The following is an 11,150-nucleotide window of genomic DNA, read 5'->3' as shown; positions in this document are numbered from 1 at the left end:
TGTTTGCCTGGACAGTCTTCACATTTTTCCTTGATCATACAATTGTAACTGTCAATATTGCATATCATAACTGCCGAAAGGTCTTTATAGTCAACTTTAAGATTGGCCCTGTCTATCATCAACTTTATGTTCTGATGATACAAACAAACACAAACATTATGGGTGCCAGATGCCCCTGCAACAATACACCATCTTGGTTGCAACTCGCAAAACTTTGATCTTCCAATTTTAATGCCAGCATTTTCTTTTTTAAATTCAGTGAATAGTTCATTTAAATTACACAATATTAACCTTTTTTGTCTTTGAATCTTAGAACCATTTTCTCTCTCTCTCTCTCTCTCTCTCTCCTCTTTTTTTTTTTTTTTTTTTTTTTTTTGCCAGACATCAAATGGCTGTTATTGTCATAGTCATAATACTTAATAAATTTATTGATTGTGTTTTCATCTGCCTAATTAGACTCCCTTTCCTTTTGTAATCCTGGTAAAATTCCCTGTTCTTTTACTAATTGCCTTGTTAATTAACAAATGTTCTGACACATTAAATTCATCACTAACTTTTGCTCGACTCCAAGAATTCCGCAGTAAACAAATAATCTTAATTTTATCCTCTTTTTGTGAAGTACTGCATTTGGTTTTTAGTTTTTCTATCAGATAATCATATTCAGTTGGTGAAGTTTTAGAACTTCCATCTGTTTTAGTACAAATTGTATTTTGAAATGAAACTTCCAAATTCTTTTTGACTGTAGCTGCCATTTTCTCAATTTTTGTAATCGAGGCACTTGGTCTTTTATCTTGACTTAGTTTCCTAATTTAACTAGCAGGCGATATATCCAGGATTTCACAACCTGTATCTACTTTTTTAATGCTTGCTGATGTTGTTGTTGTTGTTGTTGTTGTTCTGTTGTTGTGGTCTTCAGTCCTGAGACTGGTTTGATGCAGCTCTCCATGCTACTCTATCCTGTGCAAGCTTCTTCATCTCCCAGTACCTACTGCAACCTACATCCTTCTGAATCTGCTTAGTGTATTCATCTCTTGGTCTCCCCCTACGATTTTTACCCTCCACGCTGCCCTCCAATACTAAATTGGTGATCCCTTGATGCCTCAGAACATGTCCTACCAACCGATCCCTTCTTCTGGTCAAGTTGTGCCACAAACTTCTCTTCTCCCCAATCCTATTCAATACTTCCTCATTAGTTACGTGATCTACCCATCTAATCTTCAGCATTCTTCTGTAGCACCACATTTCGAAAGCTTCTATTCTCTTCTTGTCCAAACTATTTACCGTCCATGTTTCGCTTCCATATATGGCTACACTCCATACAAATACTTTCAGAAACGACTTCCTGACACTTAAATCTATACTCGATGTTAACTAATTTCTCTTCTTCAGAAACGCTTTCCTTGCCATTGCCAGTCTACATTTTATATCCTCTCTACTTCGACCATCATCAGTTATTTTGCTCCCCAAATAGCAAAACTCCTTTACTACTTTAAGTGTCTCATTTCCTAATCTAATACCCTCAACATCACCCGACTTAATTCGACTACATTCCATTATCCTCGTTTTGCTTTTGTTGATGTTCATCTTATATCCTCCTTTCAAGACACTGTCCATTCCGTTCAACTGCTCTTCCAAGTCCTTTGCTGTCTCTGACAGAATTACAATGTCATCGGCGAACCTCAAAGTTTTTATTTCTTCTCCATGGATTTTAATACCTACTCCGAATTTTTCTTTTGTTTCCTTTACTGCTTGCTCAATATACAGATTGAATAACATCGGGGAGAGGCTACAACCCTGTCTTACTCCCTTCCCAACCACTGCTTCCCTTTCATGTCCCCCGACTCTTATAACTGCCATCTGGTTTCTGTACAAATTGTAAATAGCCTTTCGCTCCCTGTATTTTACCCCTGCCACCTTTAGAATTTGAAAGAGAATATTCCAGTCAACATTGTCAAAAGCTTTCTCTAAGTCTACAAATGCTAGAAATGTAGGTTTGCCTTTCCTTAATCTTTCTTCTAAGATAAGTCGTAAGGTCAGTATTGCCTCACGTGTTCCAGTATTTCTACAGAATCCAAACTGATCTTCCCCGAGGTCGGCTTCTACTAGTTTTTCCATTCGTCTGTAAAGAATTCGTGTTAGTATTTTGCAGCTGTGGCTTATTAAACTGATTGTTCGGTAATTTTCACATCTGTCAACACCTGCTTTCTTTGGGATTGGAATTATTATATTCTTCTTGAAGTCTGAGGGTATTTCGCCTGTTTCATACATCTTGCTCACCAGATGGTAGAGTTTTGTCAGGACTGGCTCTCCCAAGGCCGTCAGTAGTTCTAATGGAATGTTGCCTACTCCGGGGGCCTTGTTTCGACTCAGGTCTTTCAGTGCTCTGTCAAACTCTTCACGCAGTATTGTATCTCCCATTTCATCTTCATCTACATCCTCTTCCATTTCCATAATATTGTCCTCAAGTACATCGCCCTTGTATAGACCCTCTATATACTCCTTCCACCTTTCTGCCTTCCCTTCGTTGCTTAGAACTGGGTTTCCATCTGAGCTCTTGATGTTCATACAAGTGGTTCTCTTATCTCCAAAGGTCTCTTTAATTTTCCTGTAGGCAGTATCTATCTTACCCCTATTGAGATAAGCCTCTACATCCTTACATTTGTCCTCTAACCATCCCTGCTTAGCCATTTTGCACTTCCTGTCGATCTCATTTTTGAGACGTTTATATTCCTTTTTGCCTGCTTCATTAACTGCATTTTTATATTTTCTCCTTTCATCAATTAAATTCAATATTTCTTCTGTTACCCAAGGATTTCTACTAGCCCTGGTCTTTTTACCTACTTGATCCTCTGCTGCCTTCACTACTTCATCCCTCAAAGCTACCCATTCTTCTTCTACTGTATTTCTTTCCCCCATTCCTGTCAATTGTTCCCTTGTGCTCTTCCTGAAACTCTGTACAACCTCTGGTTCTTTCAGTTTATCCAGGTCCCATCTCCTTAAATTCCCACCTTTTTGCAGTTTCTTCAGTTTTAATCTACAGGTCATAACCAATAGATTGTGGTCAGAGTCCACATCTGCCCCTGGAAATGTCTTACAATTTAAAACCTGGTTCCTAAATCTCTGTCTTACCATTATATAATCTATCTGATACCTTTTAGTATCTCCAGGGTTCTTCCATGTATACAACCTTCTATCATGATTCTTAAACCAAGTGTTAGCTATGATTAAGTTGTGCTCTGTGCAAAATTCTACCAGGCGGCTTCCTCTTTCATTTCTTAGCCCCAATCCATATTCACCTACTACGTTTCCTTCTCTCCCTTTTCCTACACTTGAATTCCAGTCACCCATGACTATTAAATTTTTGTCTCCCTTAACTATCTGAATAATTTCTTTTATTTCATCATACATTTCTTCAATTTCTTCGTCATCTGCAGAGCTAGTTGGCATATAATGTTGTACTACTGTAGTAGGTGTGGGCTTCGTATCTATCTTGGCCACAATAATGTGTTCACTATGCTGTTTGTCGTAGCTTACCCGCATTCCTATTTTCATATTCATTATTAAACCTACTCCTGCATTACCCCTATTTGACTTTGTGTTTATAACCCTGTAGTCACCTGACCAGAAGTCTTGTTCCTCCTGCCACCGAACTTCACTAATTCCCACTATATGTAACTTTAACCTATCCATTTCTCTTTTCAAATTTTCTAACCTGCCTGCCCGATTAAGTGATCTGACATTCCACGCTCCGATCCGTAGAACGCCAGTTTTCTTTCTCCTGATAACGACGTCCTCTTGAGTAGTCCCCGCCCGGAGATCCGAATGGGGGACTATTTTACCTCCGGAATATTTTACCCAAGAGGACGCCATCATCATTTAATCATACAGTAAAGCTGCATGCCCTCGGGAAAAATTACGGCCGTAGTTTCCCCTTGCTTTCATGCTGATATGTCACAAAATTCTGTATCTGAGGTTTCACTATCCTTTCTCTTGTGAATTACAAATATCTTAGAATAACATGTTGGACACAGTGATTTTCCTGGTATGAGACTGACAAAAGGACTTTTATTTTTAGAATAATGATCAAATGTTATTTTTCACAGTCCTTTTGTTATAGGTCTTATGTTTCTCAAAAGGGTCCATGCAAGACTGACCAAAAAGGTGATGGAATTTTAAGTATTTCATTACACGGTACTTGCATGCTAATTTGACCTCTGGGCTGACTTGTAAGTAAAACAACACTTTTTCTTCTTCACTGTAATCTTCAATTAAAGTAATGTCTTTAGGATACACTCCATACACACTTTTATGACATGCTTCATTAATAACAACACCAACAGAACATCGAGACACCATTTTTCAACTGCACACTTCAAGAACAATTGTTGGTGTAAGGAGTAAGACAACAATCAGACTCGTATAGGCTTGCAGATGCAATTGTTAGCCTGCTGAAACAATTACCACAACATTGTTTCGACAAATAATCATTAACTAGTGTAATGTGGCGTGTTACATTATGCAATTGGTATACTTTATTTGATTAGCCTACGAGATATCACAGATGTTAAAAAACATATTTTTTACTTGTGTTTGTAATCTTTTTTCCTTAACTTCCAATTGAATCTCAAAGTTGAAATTTATACTGAAGTTTGATATCATCAAGGTCTATTAACTGTGAAATTTTCAGATTTTCATCTGGTCCCCTAACAAAGATATTGCAGGCCACAAAATGGAAAAATGAAAAAAAATCCCTTTTTAAAAATAGTGTTTTTTTTTTTTTTAAGTGTAAGCTGCTCACCAGTGATACTATACAAAAAGTAACTATACTATACATTGTAATAGCAGAAAAAATATTAAAGCTGAGAAATTAATCTTTCTTTGGAAAACTACTGTTCAAAAATTGAGTTTTTTTAATTTGTGGCTGATGACGTTGAACTATTAAAAATATATTAATGAATACATTCAGCTAAGTGATAATGATGTTAATTTGTAGCCCAGAGTTTGTAGCCCAGAGTGTGTTGAACTAAATGCATTTTATCTGAAAGGCTTAGGACAATCCACTACTGAATAATTGTAAAAAATGTTGATGCTTGCAAATATGAAATAATGCATGCAGCCTGGAACAAATATAGCAACCATTTCAAAATAATAAACAATAAATGTTTTATGGATTGACCCCTCTGTGTGTGTGTGTGTGTGTGTGTGTGTGTGTGTGTGTGTGTGTGTGTGTGTGTGTGTGTGTGTGTGTGTGTGTGTGTGAGGGGGGGGGGGGGGGCTGGAGCAGAAGCCTTGAAAATGTATAATTTCGGGTAGTAGAGAACATCAACAAATATCGTCAAAGTCACATGTAAGAAAGTTCGAACACCCTGTATTCTTTACCAATGATTGTCATGAATGGAGGCACCATCACGACTGCATTTGTTGCTTCATCAAAACATAAACTGTTGTACATATTGAAGGGAGCAACATTTGTAGGATGTTTTCTGAAGGTATCAATTGTGAGTCTAATACTGCCGTGATGGAAATTGTCTTTTTATATATGATAGTTGTGCCAGTGCTTTGACGAAATCAACAAAGCACTTTTTAAGTAATAGGAGCAAAACTGTGTCTGCACTCAGACGTCTTCCATTGAGCAATTCAAACTGAGTATAATTGGTAAAGATCTTAACTTTATATCTCTTTGATGTGGTCACTGGAGTAGTTTTTCATGTATGAGACATAGCAATCTTAATAAATATACGCAACTGAGCATAGTGCCACCCCCCCCCCCCCCCCCCCCCACACACACACACACGAAAAAATTAAAAATATGATGCACACAATTCAGATTAACACATACAGATTTCTCAGTGCAAACCTAACACATACAGATTTCTCAGTGCAAACCTAATGTGTATCATTTCTGTCCATCCATTCACATTCTCATTTCCATTTCGGACTAACATGACAGTTGAGACTATGGAACCAGAACAGATAATTGTGCTTGCTTCTGTTGCTTCTGTGCTGTTAACTGCTGTAACAAAAAGAATGACGTTTTGACCCCCCCCCCCCCCCCCCCCCCACACACACACACACACACACACACACACACACACACACACACACACACACACATACAAAGTTCAATGTATCATTGTGTCAAGTCGTCGGGAAAGATCCTGTTTGCTTATTTTGTCGTTGGATATTATATTAACAGAAAGTGTCATAATTCTTTTCAGTGCTAGTCCTCCTGTACCTCCACCTTCGCTATGCTACCTCCAGTTGAGGAAAGGTGCCAATTGTGAAGCAGTGTTTTTGAAACCCACAAAGAAAAGGGCCTTCAGCTTTTGGATTCGAGGTCCCATACTAAGCTCCTGTTAATCAAGCACTAACATGTTTTCCGATGCAGCTGGTAAGAGGCACATTCCTATAATCTCGATTTCTGCAGTCATATTTTTGCTTTATGAGGTGGGTGGTGAGAACATTCCTCCACAAGGAGGAGTAGTACTCAGCTTCATTAGAGCACGCGCGAGAGAGAGGAATTGTGGTGGAAAGGGATAACACTAATGGGGTTAAGAATAGGAGACAGGCTGATGAGACATGGTCACCATCTTTGAGGGAGAACTCCCAGCGTGAGAGAAATTGTGGCATACTAGTTGGGATGCACCATGTGTTGATTGAATTTTATATTCTGATGTGTGAGCAGTTGTTGGCTTTGGAAAGCATTACTTATCCCTTGTTTTAGGTAATATTGAGGTTATAAAATTTTGTGTGGTATTCAGAATCCTGCTCAGATTATCAAGATATTTCTGTGTGTATAAGGTGGGTGGTTCATCATTATCCATTCCATCTGAATAATGTTTCATAAGTGTTACCACTTTTACACTTCACTATTAACTGTAGTTTCAACAGAGACTCTAGTTTCTGTTTACACTCTTTCATGATTTGTGTGTGTATTACGTATTTTAAACCTACTTATATCGTAGTGAAGACAGTAAGGCACTAAAAACCAAGACTTTTGCACCTAAAGTGCTAAAATCACACTGTTAATATTGAAGCTGAGAAATCACCATCCATGCCTGTAATGTCCGGGGCATAAGTGGTGGTTAACAGTGTCACTGTAGCAGTGTTCCACCCATAGGGAAATCTCTGGTCAAAGTGGCTGGCACAGTGGTGTGCAACTCACGATGAAGCCCTACTGGAAGGAGATCATTTTAATACAGAAAATGTGAGCCTGTTAGTTGCAGGTTATTCCAGTAGCAGTTGTTAGTTCACATAAAGAACTCTTGTTTCTCACTGAAGACTGAAAGTCTTATGAGTAACATATGTAGGATGTTTCAGACTTTAGCCACTGTTGTGACAGGCAGTACGAATGTCCTTGCCACAGTGGTAACACTGATTCCCATCAGATAACTGAAATTAAGTGCTGTCAGGCTTGGCCAGCACTTGGATGGTTCACTGCCCGTGTCTGTTTAACGCTGTTGGCAAGTGGGGTGCACTAAGCCCTTCTGTGTCCAGTTTAGGAGCTACTTGATATAGTAGCAGTGGCACCGGTCAGGAAAACCGACAATGGCCGGGAGAGTGGTGTGCCGATCGCATGCCCCACATCTGGTGATACCTAAGGGGTGAGAATGATGACACAGTGGATGGTTTGTACTGTTGGTCCTTCAAGGCCTGTTTGGATGATGATGTTTTTTAAATAGACCATGTACTGTACTGGTAGAAAGTTGTTCTGTTAAAATGTTGCTATATTCCTGTGTTTTAGACACATCTTATAAACTGAATATTTGTGTGCTGTTGATTAAGGTTGTGGTGGAAGTTGCAGAATTATTAAGTCCTCTATGTGACAAGTATTGTCCGTGACTAACCTTACAATTGAGGCATTGGGCCAGTTTTTGCTGGTACCCAGGTAACAAATGGTATGGTCCTTAGTTGAGGGTTTTCAGCCTTTTGTTACCTCTCAGGCTACCTTTTTATGAAACATAGACACCAAGTGCGATGGTAGTGCCACGAGAAAACAAGATCACACTGTTAATATTGAAGCTGAGAAATCACCATCCATGCCTGTAATGTCCGGGGCATAAGTGGTGGTTAACAGTGTCACTGTAGCAGTGTTCCACCCATAGGGAAATCTCTGGTCAAAGTGGCTGGCACAGTGGTGTGCAACTCACGATGAAGCCCTACTGGAAGGAGATCATTTTAATACAGAAAATGTGAGCCTAAGATGTTCCCTCCCTGGCCACACCATGCGAGGAAAACAAATCCAAAAGAAAGGGGGAGGGGGGGGGGATATACTCTCCTCAGTACCTGGTTTGCACCAAGACTGATAGCGAGTCCATTTTGGCTGCAAATCATTGTTTCCTATAGAGTGTCTCAAAGATAAATTTGAGCAAGAAGCTACAGTTGACAAAATGCGACAGTTTACTCCTCATCAAACCAGTGACCAATGCCCAATTCAGAGGCATTACCTCCTGTGAGAAGATTGGCATCATTTCCATAACAGTTACATCTCACAAGAGACCTAATATGGTACGGGGTCTAATATTTCTCTGCGGCCTAACATTGCAGACAGATGAGGAATTGCTTTCCAACATAGAATAATGGGGCATCTGTCTCATCTCCCTTACTAACTCAACACTGTTTCAGGAATCTTTGTTCTCCTCTCTGGCCAGCAGTGACCTACTTGACAGCTCTCCTCATTGCTTTCCGGGGCCTATTTTTCAGACTGTCTCTATCCTGCATCTGACATCAGTCAGTAACTGGAGGAGGCAGAGGTATGGGCCACAGAATGATTTGCTCATCTCTCATCTTCTGTCCCAGTTTCTCACCTTGCTACATCTCAACCAAGTTAAAAGTGGTAAAGGGGGGAAAAAAGGTGAATATGAATCTAGCAGTGCAACAGATCCCCCCCCCCCCCCCCCTCCCAATCCAATCTCCCACCTCATATAGAATAGAGGTCATCCCTTCTTAACTGGTATTGTAGTTTGTACAGACATGATCCAGTGGGCTTTGGCAAGCAGCCAAATGCCCAAGGTGGAACAACAGCAGTATGAAAAGGATAGATCGTCGTCCAGCACATAGAGGAGGCGTTAAGTTTCAGACAGGCACAATGAAAAGACTGATAAATATCTAAGCTTTCAGACCAAAAAGGACTCTCTTAACTAAAAGCTAAAATAGAGGAGGCGTTAAGTTTCAGACAGGCACAATGAAAAGACTGATAAATATCTAAGCTTTCAGACCAAAAAGGACTCTCATAACTAAAAGCTAATATTGTGTTTAGTAGTATTTTCATTGTGCTTGCCCGCAACGCAATGCCTGCTGTATGAGGTAAATAGCAGTCTATCCTCTTCATATTAATACACCATAGAATTCATTTCCACTGTCTTGTTGAATACAGACACCTCTTTTCACTTTTTTTCAGTGATACGTATTGCCCTTTAGGAAAGTGAGTTTCCTGAAGCCCATTCCCTACACCCACTCTATGCAATATTGTGTTTATTTAAAAAGTCAGGATCGTTTAAAAATATCATTTGGTGCCAATGTTTTTATGCTGTTACCTGCAAACATCTTTGGTTGAAAGGTGCCACTCTATACTGTGTTGTAAGCTATGGCTGTGTGCATGTGGACATCTATGTACTTTACAATCTGTAACATATACGCTTTCCTCCCCTCTAGATGGATGATGATATATCTTGTGACAGTTATTCTGATCTCTCAGTTACCCTTGCCTTTCTCCACTTGTGAGACTCACAACCATTATTGGGCATTGTCGAGATTACTGGCTAAGGCAAGTCAATGAAACAAGTGGCTCAGATTGTGAACTAAGTTTGTTGAATAATTTTGTTCAGTTGTCATCCATTGGTATTCCTTCCAGTTACAACTTTTTTTGTGTTTTCATTACAGTTTGTAACAAGGCCACTAATGTGTTGTCACTGGTATGTGAAGTAACCTGCTCAAATATTGGTGGAAGAAAGTTCTGTTATTAGTATATAACCAACAAGGGAAAGATATGCCATGCTAGTAATCTATCCTGGGTTAAATCTCCAGTTTCCGTGTAATACCTTATGATGTGATAGTCTGCAGCACAGTTGATAATCTATGACGGGGATATTAAATTAAAAGCGACACATAGCGCTATTCTAGATGGGGAAGCATTGTGAAGACACCTGATTTCCCCTTTTTATTTCCATTAATACCTTACTCATCCATAACAACACAAATGCCAGATAGCGCAATGATCACTCTTTCACAAAATACAAAATCATTTTAGAAGAAATTGCAGGAAGGTACCAGGTAGTCTGTGACACTACAATCTCCTACAAGTTTACAGACGAGGATTCCCACATTGTTCCCAGCACGCACTGCCCAAGTGGATATTGATAATTGCGTAAGGAGTGTTGCTGGACTGTTCTTTACATATTGACAAGTGTTTCGTGCCATGTTCAGAAAAGAGAATTTTATAGTAACTTATCATTTTCCTCTTAAAAATGATAATCCCACATTTATGTTTCAGTCGCAGCAACAGCCTCATCAAGAACAGCAACAGCAACAACAACACCAACAGCTGCAGTTGCTTTTACAGCAGTCACAGCAGCAACAACAAGCACCTCAAACTCAAGTTCAGAATCAAGTACAAGTACCAGCACCAGCAGTGCCCAGCCATGCATGCCTTACCTCGTTGTTGCAACAACACCATCAGCCACAGCACCATCAACCACAACAACAGCAGCAGCAGCAGCTGTCAGCCCAACAGCAAGAGCGAGAGCAACAGCGGAACCAAGAGGAAAACCATCTGCTGACTGACAACCCTGAAATTAGTGCTCTAGTAACCAGTCTCATGAACTCTGCTGACCAATACGAACAACAGCAGCAGCAACAGCAGCAGCAAGCAGGTAAACCAACTGATTTAACTGGTATTTACAGAATTTTTCTCTTCTTGTGGTTTCATTCAAGATCTGCATTTGAATGTGGCTTGTAGACCATAATGTACTTCAGAATGTCCTTTGAGAATTTTAAGGCAAGCACGTTATGTATCAGCGGACTTAATATGTTGTTGACTTACTTGATGTTGTTTCCCTTACCACAGTCCTCTTCCTCATACATCTGGGCCTGCCTCTCTTTCTCATTTCCTGTGAATTTGATTCTACTCCTGGTCGATTGGTCCATTCCTG

At 39.7% G+C, this 11,150-nt stretch overlaps 1 protein-coding gene across 2 annotated transcripts in view; it reads left to right on the top strand.

The window, feature by feature from the left end:
• LOC126094773 (putative mediator of RNA polymerase II transcription subunit 26) overlaps nt 1–11,150 on the top strand; it is a 261,755-nt gene that overhangs the window by 73,441 nt on the left and 177,164 nt on the right. For both annotated transcript variants that reach the window (XM_049909325.1, XM_049909326.1), the window contains one exon: nt 10,493–10,871. In XM_049909325.1, the coding sequence (XP_049765282.1) occupies nt 10,493–10,871 (379 nt within the window). The remainder of the gene's footprint in view (nt 1–10,492; nt 10,872–11,150) is intronic.

The sequence above is a fragment of the Schistocerca cancellata genome, chromosome 8 (genome assembly GCF_023864275.1).
Source record: "Schistocerca cancellata isolate TAMUIC-IGC-003103 chromosome 8, iqSchCanc2.1, whole genome shotgun sequence".
NCBI lineage: Eukaryota > Metazoa > Arthropoda > Insecta > Orthoptera > Acrididae > Schistocerca > Schistocerca cancellata.
The sequence above is the reverse complement of the archived record's forward strand: the minus strand, read 5'-3'. Positions and strand labels throughout refer to the sequence as shown.